Source organism: Charadrius vociferus, unplaced genomic scaffold (assembly GCF_000708025.1).
Source record: "Charadrius vociferus isolate BGI_N301 unplaced genomic scaffold, ASM70802v2 scaffold312, whole genome shotgun sequence".
Classification (NCBI taxonomy): Eukaryota; Metazoa; Chordata; class Aves; order Charadriiformes; family Charadriidae; genus Charadrius; species Charadrius vociferus.
The window spans coordinates 532,868-555,499 of NW_009647214.1; the positions used below are offsets into that span (position 1 = coordinate 532,868).

At 45.9% G+C, this 22,632-nt stretch overlaps 1 protein-coding gene across 1 annotated transcript; it reads left to right on the top strand.

Moving 5' to 3' along the window:
- Nucleotides 1-12,645: 12,645 nt before the first annotated feature.
- On the top strand, nucleotides 12,646-21,173 carry OPN5 (opsin 5). Its single transcript, XM_009895903.1, has 4 exons — nucleotides 12,646-12,723; nucleotides 17,712-18,005; nucleotides 18,608-18,939; nucleotides 20,813-21,173. Exons 1-4 carry the CDS (start codon nucleotides 12,651-12,653, stop codon nucleotides 21,158-21,160), a joined length of 1,047 nt encoding a protein of 348 aa, XP_009894205.1. The 5' UTR covers nucleotides 12,646-12,650; the 3' UTR covers nucleotides 21,161-21,173.
- Nucleotides 21,174-22,632: the final 1,459 nt, after the last annotated feature.

Here is a 22,632-nt window from a genome sequence, read left to right on the forward strand (position 1 = left end):
GTTGAGAATGATTCACAGCCCACTGAGGTCAACAGGAATCTTTCCACTGACTTCAGTGGGCTTTGCAAACCCTGGGGTTTCGGCATACATTCATTTAGCAGCTGGGTGCCACAATTTAAGATAACATCATTCTTCTGGTTTTTATTATTGTTTCACCAAAGGTCACCACTTTTGCAGCAGAGCTGGCAGAACAAAGTCGGTCATAGACTAATATGGGGGCTCACTCAGTTGTAAAGGCTGTGTATATGTTATCCTGTTAGTGTACGTTAGCACAACAGTCTCTTCCCTTAGTACCTGAGTCTCCTCTGATTTGGTCGATCTAGTCCACAGCCTTCATTATCATGGCAATCAATACTTAATCTGTTTGTCCATCTAATCCAAGGCTGCCACTGGTCTGTGGTTTACAAAGAACAGCTTCCCCATCCAATCTGGGTGTTAATCGCCATCCTCAAAGAGCCCCAGCAGTCTGGTCAGCTGGCTCAATGGAGACGGGAGTAAGTTAGGGAGTCCATTTTAAGCCAGTTATGTAGGTTCTCGTTATGATCTGTGAAGGACAGGTGAAGGGAGGTGGGATGATGTGTCATATGGAGGTTGCCTGTCTCTGACTGTGCTGTAAGGGCCGCCTGTGGGTGACTAACCCTTACAGGACTGTAACCAGAATGTGGATCCATCAATAACTGTTTCCCTGACATAAAGTCTCTCTCCTTTCATCATATGACCATCCTGAAGCCTACACCTCAGAAGCAAGTCTGGTGGATTAAACAAAACTACCTCTGGTGATGAGTGAACTGCAAGTACCTTTGATAAAAATTGAAAGTAGACAAAACCTTTTGGATCAAACTGTTCTTCCTCTCTGCCAGACAGGCAGAGGGGGAACTGATAAGAGGAAATACATTATTGAACTGTATTACTGAAGCTTGAAACTTCATTAATCAACAATAAGTAACATGAAAGGACATTGTAGCTTTTGGGGCAAGTGAAAACGTTGGAGATAAAATATGAGCATTTAAGGATTTGTCTTATTTTTGTGGCATTGTGGGTGCTTTTGCAATACTTATACTTTTACTCACCCCACTGCTTCAATCTTCCTTTTCAGTTTCTGGGAAAGATTACTGTATTGTGCCTGGAGAATGCCTCAGAGAACATGCTGATGCCTTACTTGTAGAGCTTCACAGGTACCAACAATTTTCTGCAACAACAAAGTGGCAAACTCATGTTCCCTCTGTTGTCCAGGTCAGTGGGATATGGCTTTCACAGTCAAACTGGGATCGTTCAAATACTAATAACATCATTGTTTCTACAGGAAGAAACTGGTAATTCAAAACTTTTGGGAAAATAATATTAAAGTTGGATGGCTAAAATACTTTTTCATTTTAAATAGCAAGTAGGATTCATAGCTGTTGCATTGTCTGAGGGATTTCAGATTTTGGTAGTAATAGGAACAAGGAGAATATACATGAAGTTTAAAACCTTAACTCGATATTTGAGACTCCTAGGTTCCAGTTCATCCTTTGCTATAGGTTTCTTGTGTTGCCTAGAGTAAGTCTGTCTGGACAGGATTCAGCTCAACCAAATCTAGCCACCTCAAACCAGGTGGCTTGTTTAAGAAACCTCTCTGGGCTCCCTGTAATGTCAATAGGCACTTCCAAACGGCAACTGATCTCATTCAGATATGGTGCTTATTTTTCCAGCAAGAGTGCCTGTCTTTCACCAGTGACTCTAGAAGAAGTCTGGATGACCAGTTTAAACTGGATCTGAAATTTTTAAATGGTTTTATTTAGCTGAAATGAATTCTGTTCTAATGTTAGGGTTATAAAATCCATTTAAGTACATGTGACAGATTCTAATATATTCAGTTTCAAGCCAATAAATAAGTTTTGCTTCTAATGCTAGGGTTATAAAATCCATTTAAGTACATGTGACAGACAAATATTTTAATATATTCAGTTACAAGCAAAAATAGATTAATATTATCCTGTCAACTTCATGCATTAAAGTGGTCACAAGTCAGTATCACAGAAATGATGAGTGAAAAAAGCATCATAATTATGGTTCTTTACTTACCTCATGGTTTTTGTGCCTGTTGTATTCATGCTGTTAGAGTTTTTCTAAATAACCGTAATGGATAAAGATGGCCTAGAATTTTCCTTTCTGAATGAATACAGAGATTCGCTCCTAATGAGGAAATGGAGTCTCCAAACAAACAAACAAACATGTTTGCAACACAGGCTGAATAGAAAATGCTCCTGGGGAGGGATTCTCCAAGTGACAAGCATCTCTACTTCCAGATAAGGCAAAGTATGCCATGGGGACCTTTGCCCCCATGTGCTGATGCGAGTTCAACAAGCCCTCAACAACAAGCCCCTTTTGCCCCCACACTCTGCGCTTACGTGAGTAAAACAAGCCATCAACCGTGCTCTGAGCAGCAGGGCAGGTGGCATAGCGCAGCTCAGATCTACATGTCTGAACCCTCTTCCCTCCCAACACAGGAGGGAAACTGCCCACCAGGAATGGTCCCCGGCGCACTGGTATCCTTTGAATTGTGTCCAGACGTTGCCTGAGAGACTGCTGATTTGCACAGGCCAGGACTCTGCCACGAAATGTGCTAGCGATTTAAAGGATATAAAGAAGAAGAAGAAAGCTTTATTGACATCCAGAGTTTAATTTTGGGGCATTAAGGCACAGAAAGATTTAATCACTTGCCGAAAAGCAGACAGGAAGACTGTGGCAAGGCAAGGAACTGAACCCAGTGCTCCCCAGGGCCCTCACCACAAGGCAGTTGTGGGTTTTTTTCTGAGGCTAGGTTCATCTCTGTTTTTTCAGCGTAATTGAGTGCAGAAAGTAATCACAGTTGCTGTTGCTGGTTTTAAGCATCATCTATTACAGAATAATCTGAACCAGTGTCTTAAAAGTGAGACAATATTTTTTCCGATGTACAGCAGATTACTTAAGCAGCAGAGGAATTTGTGTCATACCTACCTAGAGATGCTGAAGGCTGCGGTGATGTATAGATTTTCCAAGGCCTTTTGTTTTCTTACTAGTTTTTCACTGTAGGGTGGCCCTTGGAAGGTAATCAGAGGAATAACTCAATATTAGGAAATCACTGTTTGAACATGGAGGAAATAGCTGAAAGTTTCTCTGCACAAATACAGGGAATATCCACTAAATATTTAACTCGCCCCTTGATCCCACTTGTGCTTTCCGTCAAGTGGCAAGAGCGATGAGCAGAGCGCCTGACTGCAAGTTAGTAACACTTGTGGAAATCTTTTTTTTGCAACTTAGATGATCTCTTATATCCTTGCAAAGGGCATTTCACACCACTGCAAAGAGGGAGCGAAGTGCCAACAAGTTAATGCTAAAGCACCTTCCAACGCAGAGGTGTGGGATAAATTCTCTGAAAGCAACATGTCAGTTAACTTGGAAAATTCAAGCAATTAAAATGATAGTGCTTAATATCTAATAATATCAAGAAAGTTGTACAGTAGTTTCTCTTCTCTGCCTCACAATCCTACTCTGTACCATATTCACAGCCAGCTTGAAGCTTGGCTGTTTTGTATAGCAAAGACTAAACACTACTTGGCTTAAAGGATCAAAAGGCCTTGGAAGGGAAGTCAAGACAGAATAGCTGTGACTTCTTTCACTCGCAGAAATATAATCTGAAGGCTGAAAAAGAGTCCTGAACATGATTTTGCAAGTTTGATAAAGACCTCAAAAGTGACAGAGGCGCTTGACATGGGGCTTCTGGTGCCATCCCTTCTGCTCAGGACCCCTAAACTCACTCAGCCAAGCGATATCTTTCACATGAAGTTAAGATCCAGGGAAGTTGCCTTAGCAGTGGGTAGATGCATTAGTAGTTGCTGGGGAAGCAGCTATGCTGAATGCTGTCCTTAACAGGGTCATTTTAAAAGTACTGCTGGTGCCACCCCAGCTTATTGTACAACAGAGGTTTTGTCTTCTCCGTTCTACCTAATTTTAGATTTGTTATCATCAAGTCTCTGTTGTGCTTTTGTTTCCTAATCTTTTTGGGTTTTTTCTCCATTAAACATTGTGTTCCAGATTGAACAAGGAAACCTGTTCTTTTCCATCCAAGAGAAGCACCTCCATGAATTTCCACATGTGTTTTCCACTATATTTTTACAGGATTCAGTCTCTCAGCTATTTTTCTCTTCCTTAAGTCTCTCCAAATAATAAGTTGTAACCCTGGCATTTCTGAATTCCCAGTGTGGGTCCATTTAGAAATTAGTAAAAGTAAAATTAGCCAAATCCTAATAGGAAAGAAAATTGGCCTCCTTCTTAAAACTATTGTTGTCGTATCACAATGGTGCTGAGAGGCACAAGCCGATAATGGTGCTGCATTGTTACCAGACACTGAGCAGAAATAGTAGATCAGTCAGACCTTGAACTATGTACGGACTTAGTGGATAAATCAGAGGCAGAACGAGGAAGGAAGTGACTTGATGAGTGTCACACAGTAGGCAATAGCAGGGCCAGAGCAGTACCGTCAAGTTCATCTGCAGTGCCCATATGATTGCACCCTTGAACCCTACTCCACTGTCTGTCCGCCCTGGATACACAGCCATGCTTGCTTTGGTATCACACCCCTGGCCTGCTGTATTCCTGCCTTTGGTGAGAAACTGGAAGAGGGAACAAGGTGGGTGCATCTTCACCCTTCAGTCCTTTGGGCAGTGTTTGTAAACCCAGTGTCCAGAGCCTCTATGGTGTCAACACAACTAGGGTAAACCATTTGAGTAAAGAGTATCAATATATACTTCAGCTCTGTTCCCAAAGGTAGTAAAAATAGCTCGATCTCTTGTCTCCCACTATGGTAACCTTTCCTCTGACTACCTTTAAATAAATCTAACAAGCTCCCCCAAATTGAATCTCCCTTTCCCTCTTCCAGTGAAGCACACAGCACGAACAAAAGCAAGAATGCAGTCGATGGAACCTACGAGAGGCAGCACCAGGTGAGTTTTACTGTCCTCATGCCTATGTTTGAAAAGGCCCTCTAGTGTTTGCCATTCCATGCGACCCTGCATGCCAGACACCCCCATTTATGGCCGTCACCACCACAGCCTGTTTTGTCCTGTCTCAATTTTGCCAGATCCTAGTCCTGCTAGTTAAGGAACAGAGGGAAGGACCAGTTTCCCTTGTGCTGTTGGAGTGATGCTACCTCTCAGCATGGTTCTGGATTTCCCAACAAAGTGGAGTGAATTGAGATTTGTCATTCAAAAGAGGAAGGACCGAGTCCAAATCACCACTAGGTTATATGAAAAAGACACAAAGAAGGAGCAGAGCTGGGACTAGTCTTGAAGCTGGGGAGACTCCGGAAGAGCTGGCCTTCCTGCTCCCAGTGCTGCTGGAGGGGTCTGGGCAGGTATGGTCCCAACTCTACATGCTATGATCCCTTTCTGATGACTCTCCCAGTGGCATGATTGCTTCCTTGCTGCTTCCAGGACACTTCTGACCTCAGGCTCACAGCCAATCAAGTCTTTGTTGCCTCCATGCTACAGTTACGCAGAACTGGATTCAGTCCATTCAGTGGCTTTTTGGTGTGCAGAGCGGCTGCAATGTGTTGCTTCCCACTTCATCCTTCCCTGTAGCCACGCTCCTGCATGCAGTCTGCCTCGAGGTGTACAGAGGATGATGATGCAGAGCTACTGCCCCTGAATATTCCTGTGGCAGTAGGGTTCTGGGTGGTCCATTCTACAGATTGTATGACTTTTTCCCATGGTCTAAATAACACAGAGGAACCATGAATAAATGGAGTGCAGGACCAAAATGCAAAGGAAAATTTAGTGGAGCTCACTAGAAAAACTACTGTCAATAAGTGGTTGAAAAATTACTTAAACTGCAAGCACGTGTCCCTTCATGATTTTTTGTGCAATATCCAGCACAACAGGACACGAATTTGTCTTTGAAACCTTGAAAATGAGAGGGTTAGTGCTGTTCATACTACTATTAAACTGAGGTCTGGGAACACTGTCACTGTGTTAAATATGAGCGGGTTTGCATTGTCAAATTCCACACCATGGGCAATGCTTTTTATTCTTTTCCTGACATAATGGTACTGTTCATTTTATTATAGCACCTTTGGTGCCATTTCCTTTCCACTCATAGTGTATTAGTGTCTGTCTCCTCACACCTTTGAAAGAAATTGCTATAATACGCTTGGTACTTTCATGTTGAATTAACCTTTTCGTATCTTATTACCATCTTTCCCGTCCCACCTCCTGCTATGTTTCTGCTTTGTCTTGTTTTCATATTGCTTCTCAAATTAGTGCCTTTCATTTCATATTTGGGAACTGTGAAAAACATCTTGAAAAAAATTGTCCCTGAGAGGGCAGCCTATTGCCCAGTTGAAAAGAGCTGGCTTGTCATGCTGGGGACACAACACATCTTTACTCCATATGTGACTTTCCTCACAGCTGTACATGTTGTTGTCTTCTTTTCACCAATGCAGAATGAGTACCAATGGTTGCCAGCTGCAAACAAATGATGACATTGTTGTTTAATAAACGTGAGCTTCTGGCTTTAGTTCCATGATATACTTACTAGTGCTAGTGTGGAAGTTATACAAGTTTTTGTTCTCTCATATGTCAATCACTGGTCATTCATTTGGTGTTAAACTGCTACTTACTCACACCACAAACTGTCAATAGCATTGAGAAAATCTTAGAAGAATAAAAGTGATGTAAAAAGTCTTAAAATCATCTTTCAGTCCTGCATGTACAAGATGGTCTTGGGTTTGGAGTCCATTTTTGGCTCTGGAGTCAAACACTCACAGGAATAACAGCCGCAACTCAGATCTTCCTGGTGAGTCTCTAATTGCTATGCTGGAGAGCTGTGCTCACTTAGAGGGGGTTAACCACGTAAAAATGGTTTTAGTGAAAGAGCAAAATTTATTGATCCAAACTGGATTCTTCAAGGGGGCAGCTACCTTCAGTTACTGTAGGGGGAAGCTAGGTCTGGTGTCCCTAGACCAAAGTTAGACTTTGTAAATAACCCTCAGGCAATAACATGCAAGTCAGTGCAGACATCCAGAAGAAAACAATTTACAAATGACTATGCTTGAGGTTGCGAATACCAGTTTAAACAAGATCTGGTTGTTGAAAACATACGACTTCATGAGCAGACTCTGAGACTTCAACTTAAACCCTCAGTCTGGTTTTCATAAATGTAGGTGAAAGGCAGAAGCTCAGCTAGAGGTCTCAGCTCAAAGGTAAGACTGCAGAAATGGCCATTAAGTGGAAGTTGTAGGAATTCCTGGAAAAGATGATGCAAGGAGTCTCCTGCAAGGAGTTTGTAAAAGGTGGCATTTGTTAGTAAAAAACTTGAGTGTGCATCATGGCAGACTTGTTTTGAAGCAAGGCAAAGGCACCGGCACCCAAAAGTGCCTTCCAAACAGACTGTTGCAGTACTCTGATCAGCTTCAAATCTTACGAGTCTTCACAGAAGAGAAGATCTGGACAGAGCAGCCAGAGATAAACATGAATAGCAAAGTCACACTCCTTTTCTAAATGATACACTATTGGTTTTGATAGACACGAATTCTATGCAGATATGAACATAAATTCACAGCCCTCTCCAGATATGGGGAGATATCAATGATACTGATATATGGTACAAAACCAAATCCAATATTCTTGGCCCAAACAGCTCCAAACCTTGAGAAATTTTCTCTCTGATAAATGATCCACCACGTAGTGGCAAACTGATAATTCAGAACAATTTCCTTGCTCCTACAGATTCAGATTTTTTTTTTTCCCCTGTGGAAAGGAAGAATAATGTTGTAGGACATTCTGAGTTGGTAGCATCAAGTAATTAGTCAACCTATACCCTGTTTTACATCAACAATAGGAAGTTGTTTTTATATATGTATGTATTTACATCAAATATGTAAATATTTGCATCAAATATGTATATATGGTTTCATGGTGAGTTCATTTTTTGTTCGAAGTTTCACGTAACTTTTCGGAAGTGAGTAGATAGCAACTTTATTCTTCCATCCCTCTAATTTAAAAACTGCTTTCTTAAATTGAAGGGAAATTTCACAAAACAATTCTAAAATGTGATCCCCAAAAATTCAGTCTGTCAAGATGTATAAACTTCAACTGTGCTTTGGTTGTAAACAGATAATTACATTGATCTGAAGTGCAGCAAGATAGTGCTGGGTACAACTTGCTATTGTTAAACGACACATGAATAATGCACTGGGTTTGGGATCAGTCAACTCTTCTGGTTTTAATCATTTATTTTCTTTTCTTACATTTCGTAACTCAACTGTTGATGTAATCTTACCCCATGTGAATGCTAAGTTCTGGGTTTCGCAATAAACAAAATGCCCTCTAAACCAGCATGAAATACCCACGCAGCGTAATCTAAGGTGCCCACAAAAGCTGGAAGAGGACTAGGCTCCTGATGGAGCCAACGGGGTCTCCAGGGAGCAATTAAATTCTCAGCAAAATGTTTTAATCCTGCCTTTGGTTTCTCTTTGTTTGCCTGAAGAAATTTAATATCTTATTTCAGTAGTGAGAGGATGGACCGTGCAGCAAGTGGGAAAGCAGGAGAGCTGGCTTGAATTGGGTGACATCAGGCTCCCTGGGCTGAGCCCTCACTCGTAGGGTTTTTTTGCCAAGAAAGGGCAAAAAGAAACATCAGGTGAGCTGACTGCACAGCATAGGCCAGGAAACTTTCCCAAGAATTTTCTTTGTCAGAATTAAAAGCTCTATTTGAGCACTAGCAATCCTTTAAAACAGTCACTTTTCATCTAATCGCAGCACCTTGAGAATCTATTTCTCAGCTACGTGTTTGCACCCAGGATAAGAGCAAAACCCACAGACAACATCTGACCTGTGCCTGGGAATGACTTAGGACGATGCTGGTTGGCCCAGGCCAAAACGGTGCCGCTCCCCTTTCTGTGAATTTAACAAGGTGCACAGCTGAATCCCAGCATCCTTGTGGTGATCTGGCTTCATTTAATCTACCAATATTATGGTTTTGCATGCACTATACGGAATTAATTGACAGAATGCAGCAATCTTCTACTTGCTGTCACAGGAGCTGCTGTGTCTTTTGCAGACTCTAGCAGGCGTTTCTTCCCCAGATTGAGATCAAACGGTAACTTCTCTCTCTTGAACGGACCACTGATTTCATTGAGCTATTTAAGACTCATTGCTAGGCATGTTTTGAGACATCCTATCGATCCCTTTTAAGCCTTTTCTGATAGAAGAACTTCCTTTTATAATTAATATTGTATATATACTAGACTAAACTGGTACTTACTTGCTTATACACCCAAGGCTTGAGAGGCATTGCAGCAAACCACCACATTTAGCTGACTACTGCTGCCAAGGAACATTCGGTAAAGGACATCTACACTGAACAGAGAATCAGTAGGTGCTTGATCTCTTGAGTTAAATGGTGTCATTATTCAAAAACCATATGAGACTTTGAATGAGACCACAGAAGCGCTGAGGAAGAAATTGTCCACAGAGGAGCTCCACCTGTTGTGAAGTGCCCATCTTTGGAGATATACAAAACCCAACCGGATACAGCCTTGAGCACTCTACTGTATCTGACCTTGTTCTGAGCAGAGGTCTTGGACTAGATGATCTTCAGAGGTGACTTCCAGCCTCAGCGATGCTGAGATTCTGCTGTTCTGCGTGCACCCTTTTCCTTGGATCAAGGTTTGGAGCATCAGTCTCTCCTCCCCCAGATAAGAGTCAGTCCCTCCTGCCTGTTTTTGCTTCCCTTTACCCATAACTCATGCCTTCCTAGCTGTCCAGTTTAAACAGGAACCTCATTACCTTTTTGTTTTAACTGGTCAGATTTTTCAGGCCAACAATTTCTGTTACTGAATTAGAATTTTATAAGCTCTGGAAAAGAACCGGTGGGCTGTTCTATCTCCTAGTACTTACCTATGCCATGAATACATGTAGACTCTGTTGTGCTTTTGCTGACTTTGGAGCAACATGGGATGGGTTGGGGGAATTTTTCAGGAACACTTGAACTGACTACACATAAACCCCCCTCTGTCAAGAAGAAGCTTAGCACAGGGAAGTGGTTTCTGAGGATGAGAACCATTAAGTTTGTAGCATCTCTTGAAATCTCCATTCTGATAAGACTTTGAGCTACAGTGTCCATTCTCTGGTGGAAAAATAGACATTCCCTCTCTGCTCTCCTATGCTATATCTTGCCCACATCCAGCTCCTGGCAGCAGGACTTGGGAACTAGAGCAACGCTGTGGGCTGATGAAGCTGCCTAACTCCTAGTAGTGCTCAGTCTCCTTTGAAAATGAAGTTTGTGCCTGTGACGGCAGGATTAGTGCTGAGTTTGGTACCCAAGTTCTCTATTCAGTGCTGGAGGCAGACTTGGTAAGAACAAAACTCGTAACACCCAGCGTGCTGACAGTGGGGAATCCTGGTGTGGGGGCACGGTCCCCGATACAGGGATTTTGTTTCGCTGGAGTGATAACTACACCCTGAGCAGCACCTTGGTGAGACTGGTGCACTTTGAAGCTGCAGCTGGTGGCCAATACTGAACCACCATTACGCCTGCATATTTCTTTGTGCCATAGCATAGAAGTTTTTCACTTTAAGGGTGGTGAGGCACTGGCACAGGTTGCCCAGAGAGGCTGTTGAGGCCCCCTCCCCGGAGGGGTTCAAGGCCAGGCTGGAGGTGGCCTTGGGCAACCTGGGCTGGTGGGAGGTGTCCCTGCCCATGGCAGGGAGGTTGGAACTCGATGATCTTCAAGGTCCTTTCCAACCTAAACTGTTCAATGATTCTATGATAGCTGTTCGTTGTAAAATGTATTAACAACTTTCCGAGCAAGGGCATCGTAGAGAGTCAGACACCGTTTGTTCTCTCTCCCTCCAATCTTGTGACCTAGGTGTGGGGCAATCCAGCTTCAAGGGGAGAGGAAAGCACCTTTCTGTTATGGCATTCCCCTCACCCCAAGGCTCCTATAAACTGCAGAATGTAACACTCTTACAAGAAAAAGCACGTGTTCAAGTCTCTGAAACCAGTGGAGAGAAACGGTTTCTCCATTTTAGGGAGGATGGCTAAGCTTTTAGGACAAAGGTGCCCTGAGAAGGCTGTGAGCGCTACCGAGCCCTGCGCTATATGTGCTGTGTTGCATGTACTCGGTTGCTGAATCAAACTCCTCAAAGTTTTCAGTGCAGGGATGTCTGGTGGGTAAATCCCAGACAACTTCATCAGGGGACAAGCACAGACAGAGACGTGCAGCAAAGCCGAGGTGGCAACATATATGTGCATGGCCAGTTTTGCTTTCTGCTGAAACTCAGAGCTTTTAAAGTCTCTCAGATGACTAAGGATTTCAGAATTTAGGCTGGTACTGCCATACTTATGTGCCTAAATTCCACCTAGATTGCACATGAGATGCCTACGTGCTCTTGGGGATCTTAAAATTCCCTATGTCGGAAGAGAGTAAAATAGGCCAAGCAGAGAATGATGCTAATGCAGTTTAGCATATCCAGGTACTGAAATTAAATAATTTAGAATAGATCAGCTCTTCAATGTGCTGGCTGGGTGCCGCCCAGGACAAAAGTCAACTTAATGGCATTGCAACTACAGACCTTTAAACTGCATGCACCAAAATGTTACCCAGGGCAGTGGTGGAATCCCCATCCCTGGAAGTATTTGAGGGTCGTGTAGATACAGTGCTCAGGGACATGGTTTAGTGGTGGGCTGGTCAGTGTTAGGTTAATGATTGGACTGGATGATCTTACAGGTCTTTTCCAATCTAGGAGATTCTGTGATTCTGTGAAAATCACGACCTGCACATGTAAATTGATAGATAAACCTGTAGTATTTGGAGCCTGGAGCAAAACTCAGCATTTTTTATAAAGGCTGAGAGAGCATTATGATGATTTTAGGCTCAGGTATTATATGGAGAAGGTAAACCTGGATGTGAGGCATTGCTCTCATTGCTTGCCAAGGAACACTAGAGTGTCTCTAGAGTGAACTCAGACCTCGGTTCTGCTGTGGTGCTCTGTGCACTGGGCTGAGCATCCTCCGCTTCTGCCCTGGAGCATCTCTGACAGTCGTGCCTCCAGCGGTGTGACTTTGACCCCTCGGAACTCCTGCAGCAACCAGCTTGTCTCTAACACTTCAGCACAGGGATCCCCCTACCCCAACCCCGTATTTCCCATATGCAGCCATGAAGCTGGAAAAGAAAACTCCTTCTTTCCTTCCTTCCCCTGCCTGATCCCTCAGCCTGGGATTTATTTCCCCAAGCTGCTGATGGTTGAACGACAATTGTTTTTGCTGGGCAGTGGCACTCAGAGGGGATTTGCGTTGGGAAGTTGCTTGACAAGCCAAGGAGCGGAGCGGTGTGAGAGGAGGGGGTGGGTGGAGAGATGCTCTGCCAGCCAGGCAGGCGGGATCGCGCTGGCAGCAGCTCTGCCTGGCTTTCACTCTGCCTCCCCAGGGAGGGAGCCTTTCTCTCACTCCAGGCTTCTCCCCTGCCACAGAGGGAGGGAGAGAGGAGAAAGCAGAAGGGTCCCTTCACACCCACAGCACCCAACTGCCAGGCTCGCATCTGCAGCAAGCGAGACATGAGGAAGAATCTCTTTGCCCTTTCAGTCACTTCGCCTTTGATTTAAAACCTTCACCCACTTCCACAAGGGACAATGGAGGAGCAATACATTTCCAAACTCCACCCGGTAGTGGATTACGGAGCTGGGGTCTTTCTTCTGATCATAGGTGAGTTTTGCCTTCACAGCTTTGCCTGTTTGCTCCAAGCCTCGGAGCAGACACACCGGGGGCTGCCCCCTCCGTGCTGCTGTCAGCCAGGGGAAACTGGAGGGAAATGATGGAAAATCTGTTTCCACACAGGTTCCTGCTTATTGCCTTGAGTGGATTGGATGCCAGGATTAATCTCCGCTCTCAGATTTGCAATCTTTTGTTTTGATGTGAAGACTTGCCAGCATAAGTTTGCCTCTGCGGCGTCACAAGTAGTCAGAATAAGTTGTCGACCGCTTTGTCCTGGCATCGCAGCCCTGCGACCCGGGAGACAGAGCAGCTCATTTTGTGACACTGAGCAGGGGAGAGCAGCTCCGGTCTGATCCTTGGGGTGGTGGGGGATGCTCATTATGCATGAAGAGCAGCTGTGTCTTAGTAGGAGAAACTGGTATAAAACAGAAAAGGGTTTCCAAACACTTCTGGTTTTTATAATGGCCCGTTTTTCGTGCTGAAGGCAGATTTACAATAAAATAAAAGTGCGGATACGTACTAGTGTGCTCCAGCATGGCTTTAGCTAAGCGTTTTCTTCCATGTCTCTTTGTTGCATGTACGCAGGTGATTTGTTTACTGTCGGTGTAGGTTTGGAGAGGGGCTGAATTGGTTTAGGCGCGCAGTCCAACTGAATTTTGCTAAGATGCGAATACCTTCCTCTCTTCAGCTCATTTGAAACCCCTGTTTGAGATGCGTTTAAGAAAGACGAGCGTGTATTTTTATGTGCCTTTAACAGAGAGGCTTTGGGCAGCGATGCTGGGCTTTAGCATGTCGCATCTCACTCCATTCCCGCACGCTCTGCCCTGCCCTGCGCTGCGCTGTGCTGTCCCCTCGGTCGTGCTGACAGCAGAGTCTACAACTCAGGGTGAGAAAAATCACTATCTGCAAAACGATGAAGGGTTTTTTTCTTTTAATCCAAGTCAGGATGCCAGCTGCTTTCTCACACAGAAGTAAATATGTGGGTGCAGTTCACAGCTTTGTCCCGTGCCTCCCAGCAGCCTCACGGGCAGTGGGATGGAGGGCAATAGCATCTGTCAAAGGAAAAGAAAGGGTGGGCCTGGATGTCCAGCCTGATGACTAAGATCTGCTTCCTACCTCTTGTGTAGCGGTCAGGGCTCTCTCAGAAGAAAGTGAATCAGGTTCATTTTGCTCCTGAAGCCTGAGAACGTCCCAACCTGCGGCTGTCATCTGGCAGGAGAGTCCTCTTCCCACCAAGCCACAGGTTGCTCTCTGGCAGCAAGCGGTCCCGTGCCAAGCCACCGCGGGCATCTCTGTGTGTGCAGACACGCAGTTCTCGGGAGCTCAGGGGACTCTTCAAGCACATCCAGAGGTGCCAAGTGAACATGTGTGGTTAGAAAGTGAATGAATGAGGGACGCAGGGTCTCAGATTTGTATCTCTGTTCTGTTCAAGGCTTTCTCTTGGCATTTCTTCCCACTCTTGGATTTATGCCGATGTATTTATTCCATTTTGTTGCATTTGCCTTTATTAATTCCTCTGTGGGCACTTTATTATGTGGCAATTGTGAGCAAATGCAGCCTTCCTGCTTTTGCAGCCACAAGGGAACATGACAGAAATTTTTTTGTTTCCCTCTTTCACTTCTGACTTGAGAGGACACCTTCTCAGGAAAACCTTTGATCGAAATGTAGTTCCAACATGGTGTTCACCTGAAAGAAAAGAGAAAATTAATTGTTTGCTACGTGTACTTTTGACACTGTTGTCATGAACTCTCTGAAGCCCTATGGTGTATCTGAATAATGTATGTCTGATGGGTCTTTTTGCAAAGTGATCTCTGGTGTGGTGTGTGCCTCTGGCAAAACTTCTGTGGTCTGTCTCACTGCACTCGGAGACCACCAGAACAGTGGTAACCAGTAGGTCGAGGGAGGTCATCTTCCCCCTCTACTCTGCCCTGGTGAGGCCACATCTGGAGGACTGCATCCAGTTCTGGGCTCCCCAGTTCAAGAAGGACAGGGAACTGCTGAAGAGGGTCCATCAAATGGCTACAAAGATGATGAGGGGATTGGAACATCTCTCATATGAGGAAAGGCTGAAGGACTTGGGTCTCTTTAGTCTAGAGAAAAGAAGACTGAGGGGGGATCTTATTAATGCTTATAAATACTTAAAGGGAGGGTGCCAGGGGGATGGGAGCAGTCTTTTTTCAGTGGTGCCCAGTGATAGGACGAGGGGTAATGGGCATAAACTTGAACATAGGAAGTTCCATCTTAACATGAGAAGGAACTTCTTTACTTTGAGGGTAGTGGAGCACTGGAACAGGCTGCCCAGAGAGGTGGTGGAGTCTCCCACTCTGGAGATATTCAAAACCCGGCTGTGCAGGACGCCGTCCTGTGCAACCTGCTGTAGGTGACCCTGCTCTGTCAGGGGGGTTGTGCTAGATGATCTCCAGAGGTCCCTTCCAACCCTGACCATTCTGTGCTTACCTAACTGCGATGGTGGCACCTAGTGATTGTGGCCCTTGGCCAGCGAGGACCCTGAGCTGCCCCACCAGCACACGTGGACGATCAAGGCAGCTCAGAGCCCAGGACCCTTGTGATGGGGCTCCAGTGGAAGATGATACATTGCAAAGAGGGAAGGATTTGGGCAGTGGAGGGCACCAGATAAGAGAAGGGGACAAGCAGGCAGGACAGCTGGAGTTCTTCAGTGGGAAGGGGAAGTAGGAATATTACCAGGGAAAAATGAAGGTGGATGGACCCATTTTACTTGATAGTATGTCATGCAGGTTAATGTAAGAGAGTGGAGTGAGTGGGTGTGGGCTATTCACATGAGACAGGAGCCATGTGGGAATGGGTGGGACACAGTGCATGGAGAGGGGGGTGTGACATGGAAGTGGAGAGCTGTATTGTGGGGATAGGAAGGGGCAAGAAATGGTTGCATTGGGTTTGCGTGGCAAGGTTTTGGTAGCAGGGGGGTGAGAGGGGGGACATCTCCGAGAAGCTACTAGATAGATGCTTCCCCCATGTCCGACAGAGCCAATACCAGCTGGCTCCAAGGTGGCCACCACTGGCCAAGGTCAAGCCCATCCGCCAACAGTGGTAGTGCTGCTGGGATAACATTTTTAAGAAGGGGAAAAAAGCCCTGCAGGGCATCAGCCAGAGAGAGGAATGAGAATATGTGAGAGCAACAGCTCTGCAGACACCCAGGTCAGTGAAGAAGGAGGGGGAGGAGGTGCTCCAGGTGCCAGAGAAGAGGTTCCCCTGCAGCCGGTGGTGAAGACCACGGTGAAGCAGGTTGTCCCCCTGCAGCCCATGGAGGTTCATTGTGGAGCAGATATCCACCTGCAGCCCATGGTGGTTAATGGTGGAGCAGATATCCACCTGCAGCCTGTGGAGGACCCAAAGCTGGAGCAGGGCAGTTCCCGAAGGAGGCTGTGACCCCATGGGAAGCTTGTGCTGGAGCAGTCTCCTGGCAGGACCTGTGGAGAGAGGAGCCCATGGTCCTTAGGGACCCACACTGGAGCAGTCTGTTCCCAAAGGACTGCACCCTGTGGAAGGGACCCACGCTGGAGCAGTTCACAAAGAACTGCAGCCCATGGAAGGGACTCACGTTGGAGTAGTTCGTGTGGGACTGTCTCCTGTGGGAGGGACCCCATGCTGGAGCAGGGGAAGAGTGTGAGGAGTCCTCCCCTTGAGGAGGAAGGAGCAGCAGAGACAAGGCGTGATGAAATGACCACAACCCCCATTCCCCGTCCCCCTGCACCGCTCATGGGGAGGAGGGAGAGAAATCAGGAGTGAAGTTGAGCCCAGGAAGAAGGGAGGGGTGGGGGGAAGGTGTTTTAAGATTTAGTTTTTATTTCTTATTATCCTGCTCTGATTTGATTGGCAATAAATTAAATTAATCTTCTCCATATTGAGCCTGTTTTGCCCATGACGGTGATTGCTGAATAATCTCTCCCTGTCCTTATCTCGACCCACGAGCCTGTTGTTATATTTCCTCTCCCCTGTCCAGCTGAGGAGGGGAGTGATAGAGCGGCTTTAGTGGGCACCTGGGGTCCAGCCGGGGTCAACTCGCCACAACGGTCTACTATTCATACGACAGCATTTCCCCCAGTGGGTGAGGCAGGTCAGCACTGCAGGAGCCTGAGAACAGAAACCTGAAGCGGTCTTTGCTCTAGCAGGTCCCTAGTGGAAACACGGCCAGACTGGGAAACCCCTGTCTAGTAGGGAGGCAGGAATTGAAACCCACGGGCTGCCTGAAGCAAACCAGTGGATGCTGCGGTGAGGATGCCGAGCTGCGTAGAAGTTCTCAGAAATGCCGTCCAGGTGGCATTGCCTATCTGCTGTCCAGGAGAACAAGTTTCCTCACCACGAGCTGAAAAACAAGGTTTCACAGCAGGGCAGAGCAGATATGCACCGATGCGTTTTCAGAGCATCAGCACTGTTGGCCTGGGAGGTGCTGCCTTCTGGCTAGTGTCCCGGTCTTGTAGGCTTTAGTCCCAGGCTAATGACCAGCATTTTTCACAGAATCACAGAATCACAGAATGGTCAGGGTTGAAAGGGACCTCTGGAGATCATCCAGTCCAACCCCCCCGCCAGAGCAGGGTCACCTACAACAGGTTGCACAGGACAGCGTCCAGGCGGGTTTGGAATGTCTCCAGAGTGGGAGACTCCACAACCTCTCTGGGCAGCCTGTGCCAGTGCTCCACTACCCTCAAAGTAAAGAAGTTCCTCCTCATGTTAAGATGGAACTTCCTATGTTCAAGTTTATGCCCACTCCCCCTCGTCCTACCACTGGGCACCACTGAAAAAAGACTGCTCCCATCCCCCTGGCATCCTCCCTTTAAGTATTTGTAAGTATTAATAAGATCCCCCCTCAATCTTCTTTTCTCTAGACTAAAGAGACCCAAGTCCCTCAGCCTTTCTTCATATGAGACATCCTCTATATAGCGTTTCACAGGTGTGCTCGCTATGTGATATTATTGCCTATGCTGATTCCTCTCTTTCAGCCGTCCTCACAATCCTCGGAAATTCAGCTGTCCTTGCTACAGCTGTGAAGCGCTCTTCCCTCCTGAAGTCACCAGAGCTGCTTACGGTCAACTTGGCAGTAGCAGATATTGGAATGGCCATCAGCATGTATCCACTGGCCATTGCATCCGCCTGGAACCACGCTTGGCTGGGAGGAGATGCGTCCTGCGTATATTATGCCCTGATGGGTTTCCTTTTTGGTGTCTGCAGCATGATGACCCTGTGTGCCATGGCTGTGATTCGGTTCCTTGTTACCAATTCATCCAAATCTAACAGTAAGTAATGACATCTCAGGTAACCTCATAATAGTGCATTTTATCTATTGTGTTCAGAGAGGTACGTTGATGAATATGGCACGGACTATCAATTCAATAACTGTAGGAATAAGCCTCAGCTTTTAGTCCAATATCAAATTTTTAATGTTCCTAGAAGGATCTGATTAAATTCCTTATTAAACAGTGAGGCTTCTCATTTCTCAGTAATACCAAGTGAAACTACCTGAGGGTGCAGAGCCCAAATGTTTTGCTGGACAAGACTGTCTTATCTTCCTGTTTGTGTGCAAGCAGACGTACTGAAACTTGAAAGAGCGTTCTCCTGGTGTTCCAGGGATGGAGGCATGGTACATTTTGGGTCAGCTTGATCTTGTAATGCTCCCTGACTTACCAAACTTTAGATCAGCACTGAGGGCTGCATTGAGGTCTCACCCAATCCACAGACACTCTCTGTTATGTTTCTGAGGAAGACCAAAGGTTTGGGAACTGCAGCAGCAGCCCAGGCATACTTGTAGCCACCATCCTTCTGTTGGAGGAGAAGTTATGGTAAAAACCACGTGGCTGAGATGAGATTTATATATGCTTGATCTTCCTCTTTCTTGCAGGTAACAAAATCACCAAGAACACTGTTCGCATCTTGATTACGTTCATCTGGCTCTACTCCTTGCTCTGGGCCATTCTGCCCTTGGTAGGCTGGGGCTACTATGGTCCTGAGCCATTTGGCATCTCCTGTACCATAGCCTGGAGCAAGTTCCACAACTCCTCCAATGGCTTTTCGTTCATCCTGAGCATGTTCCTCCTGTGCACAGTCCTGCCTGCACTGACAATCGTTGCCTGTTACTTGGGAATTGCCTGGAAGGTTCATAAAGCATACCAAGAGATCCAGAATATCGACAGGATCCCTAACGCAGCTAAACTGGAGAAGAAGCTGACGTTGGTGAGTTATCCCAGTGATGAGAACAGTCTGCAGTATTCAGGAGCTTGCAGAGAAGTGGCTCTGCTCCTGCATGGCTCATGCTGCCCCTTCATTGCTTTTCATAGAATCATAGAATGGTTTAGGTTGGAAGTGACCTTAAAGATCATCTAGTTCCGACCCTCCTGCCATGGGCAGGGACACCTCCCACCAGACCAGGTTGCTCAAAGCCCTGCCTAACCGGGCCTTGAACACCTCCAGGGATGGGACATCCACAGCTTCTCTGGGCAACCTGGGCCAGTGTCTCACCAACTTCAAGGTGAAAAATTTCTTCCTAATATCTAATCTAAATCTCCCCTCTTCCAGTTTAAAGCCATTTCCCCTTGTCCTATTACTACATGCCTTTGTAAAAAGTCCTTCACCAGCTCTCCTGTAGGCCCCCCTTAGGTACTGGAAGGCTGCTATAAGGTCTCCCCAGAGCCTTCTTCTGCAAGCTGAACAACCCCAACTCTCTCAGCGTGTCCTCATACCAGAGGGGCTCCAGCCTTCTGATCTTCTTTGTGGCCTCCTCTGGACCTGCTCCAACAGGTCCATGTCTTTCCTATGTTGGGGGCTCCAGAGCTGGATGCAGTACTCCAGGTGGGGTCTCACGAGAGTAGAGGGGCAGAGTCACCTCCCAACACCTTGTCTGGTATTGACCAAAGATGGAGATGTGGTTCCAGTCTCACCCATACTCTGCAATCCTCAGAGGAGCAGAGAGGCTCCTGGAATCTTTGTCATTTCAGTAGTTCGATCAAGATAATATATCATAGGTACAACACAGCTTGTTAAACCGTCTTTGGGCAGTTGCACCCATGATTTTCATGGACGTATAGATTTCCAGTCATGCTGGAATAGCTGTTGAATCCATTCCCAGTGTAGTTGGGGTGGAGGTCTTGTTCTGTCACCCTAGGTATTTTTAATTGATATTCAGAGTGAGAGCTACACAGAAATTCTGTATGGAAACAGGATTTTTTAATACATTTCTTTCAAGTAAGCACTTCAGTTGCTCATTTGTTTTGGAAAAGCAGAATTGACCCAAGCTTTCTAGAGGCCAATATATTGATAGGGTATGCTTTCTGTTTGGGCTCTGTCTCCAATGACATTTTGCAGCCAGAGACAGGGACGGAGATGAAAACGGCAACTGCCTCATGAGAAATAGAATCGTTTTGGTTGGAAGAGACCTTTAAGATCATCGAGTCTAACCATCAACCTAACACTGCCAAGTTACTGCTAAACCATGTCCCTCAGCACCACATCTACATGTCTTTTAAATACCTCCAAGGATGGTGACTCCACCACTTCCCTGGGCAGCCTGGTCCAATGCTTGATAACCCTTTCCATGAAGAAATTTTTCCTAACAGCCAATCTAAACCTCCCCTGGTGCAACTTGAGGCCATTTTCTCTTGTCCTGTTGCCTGCTACTTGGGAGAAAAGACAGACCCCCACCTGGCTACACCCTCTTTTCAAGTAGTTGTGGACAGTGAGAAGTTCTCCTCTCAGCCTCCTTTTCTCCAGGCTGAACAACCCCAGTTCCCTCAGCTGCTCCTCATAAGACTTGAGCTCCAGACTGCTCACCAGCTTTGTTGCCCTTCTCTGGACCCACTCCAGCATCTCAATGTCTTTCTTGTAGTGAGGGGAGCAAAACTGAACACAGCATTTGAGGTGCGGCCAAAACCAGCGAGTAGATCTACTCAGAGGGAATAAAAGCATATAGGCACTGTCCAATGTTACCTATGCTCAGGTCACAACGCAGCCAACACACAGTTTCAGGTGTTTTAGCTGTGGTTTCACCCACACACCACGTACTAGTCCCAGTCAGTGTGAGCTGAGAACTGAAGCCCTGTTTCCCTTTCAGATGGCTGTGCTCATCTCGGTCGGGTTCCTGAGCTCGTGGACACCATATGCGGCAGCCAGCTTCTGGTCCATATTCAACTCCAGCGATGCCCTACAGCCCATCGTTACTCTGCTGCCCTGTCTGTTTGCCAAATCTTCAACCGCCTATAACCCTGTCATTTACTACATCTTCAGCAAAACTTTCCGTCGTGAAATTAAACAGTTGCAGTGTTGCTGTGGCTGGCGCGTTCATTTCTTCAGCGCCGACAACTCCGCTGAAAACCCTGTGTCGATGATGTGGAGTGGGAGAGACAACGTGCGTCTCTCTTCAGCTGCGAAGGCAGAGAACCAGGGAGCTGCAACGCGCTGAAAACGCAGGAATGGTTTCCCGACACGGGTTGAAACTTGGGCTCACTCGTGGGCCCAAATGAGTAGGAGTGCAGCACGTGGGGTTGTCACTGCGTATCTTATGTCAAATACAGAGGTTTAAGTATATATTTTTTAAGCAACTCTCAAATATCGTCTTTAAGCTACACAACAACAAAAAGCTATTTTTTTCAAGAATTTCCACGTTAGAGGAAATAGATAGATTTATGTACTAAACATACAACCATGTAAACTAAACTTATTTTCAGAGAAACAGCTATAATTAAGAGGATTTATTATTTTGGGGTGTTTTTTTTCCTTATACTTTTGTTTTTTAATGCAATCTATCTGCAAACTCTTGGCTCTATCACCATAAGAGCCATCAGAGAACACTGTAGGTTGAACACAAAGTGTCACCAAAGAAACACAGCGGAGAGCGCAACTTTCCAGCACTACAGGCAGAAAACCATGTGGGCAGCAAGAAACGTTCACTGCCAGGAAAAGACGATAAAGTGGCTCCAATGAAAACGTCTTGTCAAGATCTACAGCTCCTTTCTCAGGTCGGCGAAGGATGTCTTCTGCCTATCACAGGTAGCACAACGAAGAGCTGGGGAATATCTTAGCAAAAGGAACTGTGGACTCACGCTTCTTGCCGAGGTGTAACAGCTCTTCTACCATGAAAGCTGGGGGACCATTTGTTTTCTGGAGGAGCATTCTGTACCATGCCAAAAGCCATCCCCAGGACAACCTGCCTGGAGCTCCTGAGATACTGAGCTGCTCCCTGGCTGGAGCGCGGACACAATCGCAGTGAAGAACACGATTGAGTTCAAAGCACACGTACAACCGTAACATCATCCTGCCAGCCAGTTTTAGCAACAGAGATTCTGAGGGGGAAACGATGAGCTCCTACAGCTTAAGCCTCTCTCTCTCTCTCTCTGACTTACTTTTTGTGATTTTAAAGGGCATAAACACAAGTTTGTACAAAATACGGCTTGATGGCTGCAGCGGTTCTTGCTCGCTCAACTGACCACATCTGTCTTTGCATTAGGTTCGGTGCAGACAAGAAGAGTTAAATCACAGGCAGATTTGGCCCAGATTTTAAACAGTCTAAAAAAAAAAAAAGTGAATGGACTTTGAGTTCTTGAAAACTTCTACCCCACTCAAACCCTAATAATTAGTTTCATTTTATAAAATAGAGCTAAGGCCAAGAGCAGGATTAAAAGACAGGCTTGAACACTTCTGTGGCCGTGAGAATTTCTGTTCATGTGGACTGCAAGACAACCAAAATGAGACAGGAGCTGTAACGTGCACTAAGGCACAAATTAATTAGTAAGTCGGGCATTAGGAAACTTTAAGGAGCTCGCCTTCCCCTGAACGCCTGTCACTGGCAGCGTCGCCAACTCTCATAAATATTCCACTAGATTAAACCAGGTTTGTTTGTAAAAAGTTGTGAAAAATTCCTAAATTAAGTTGGCC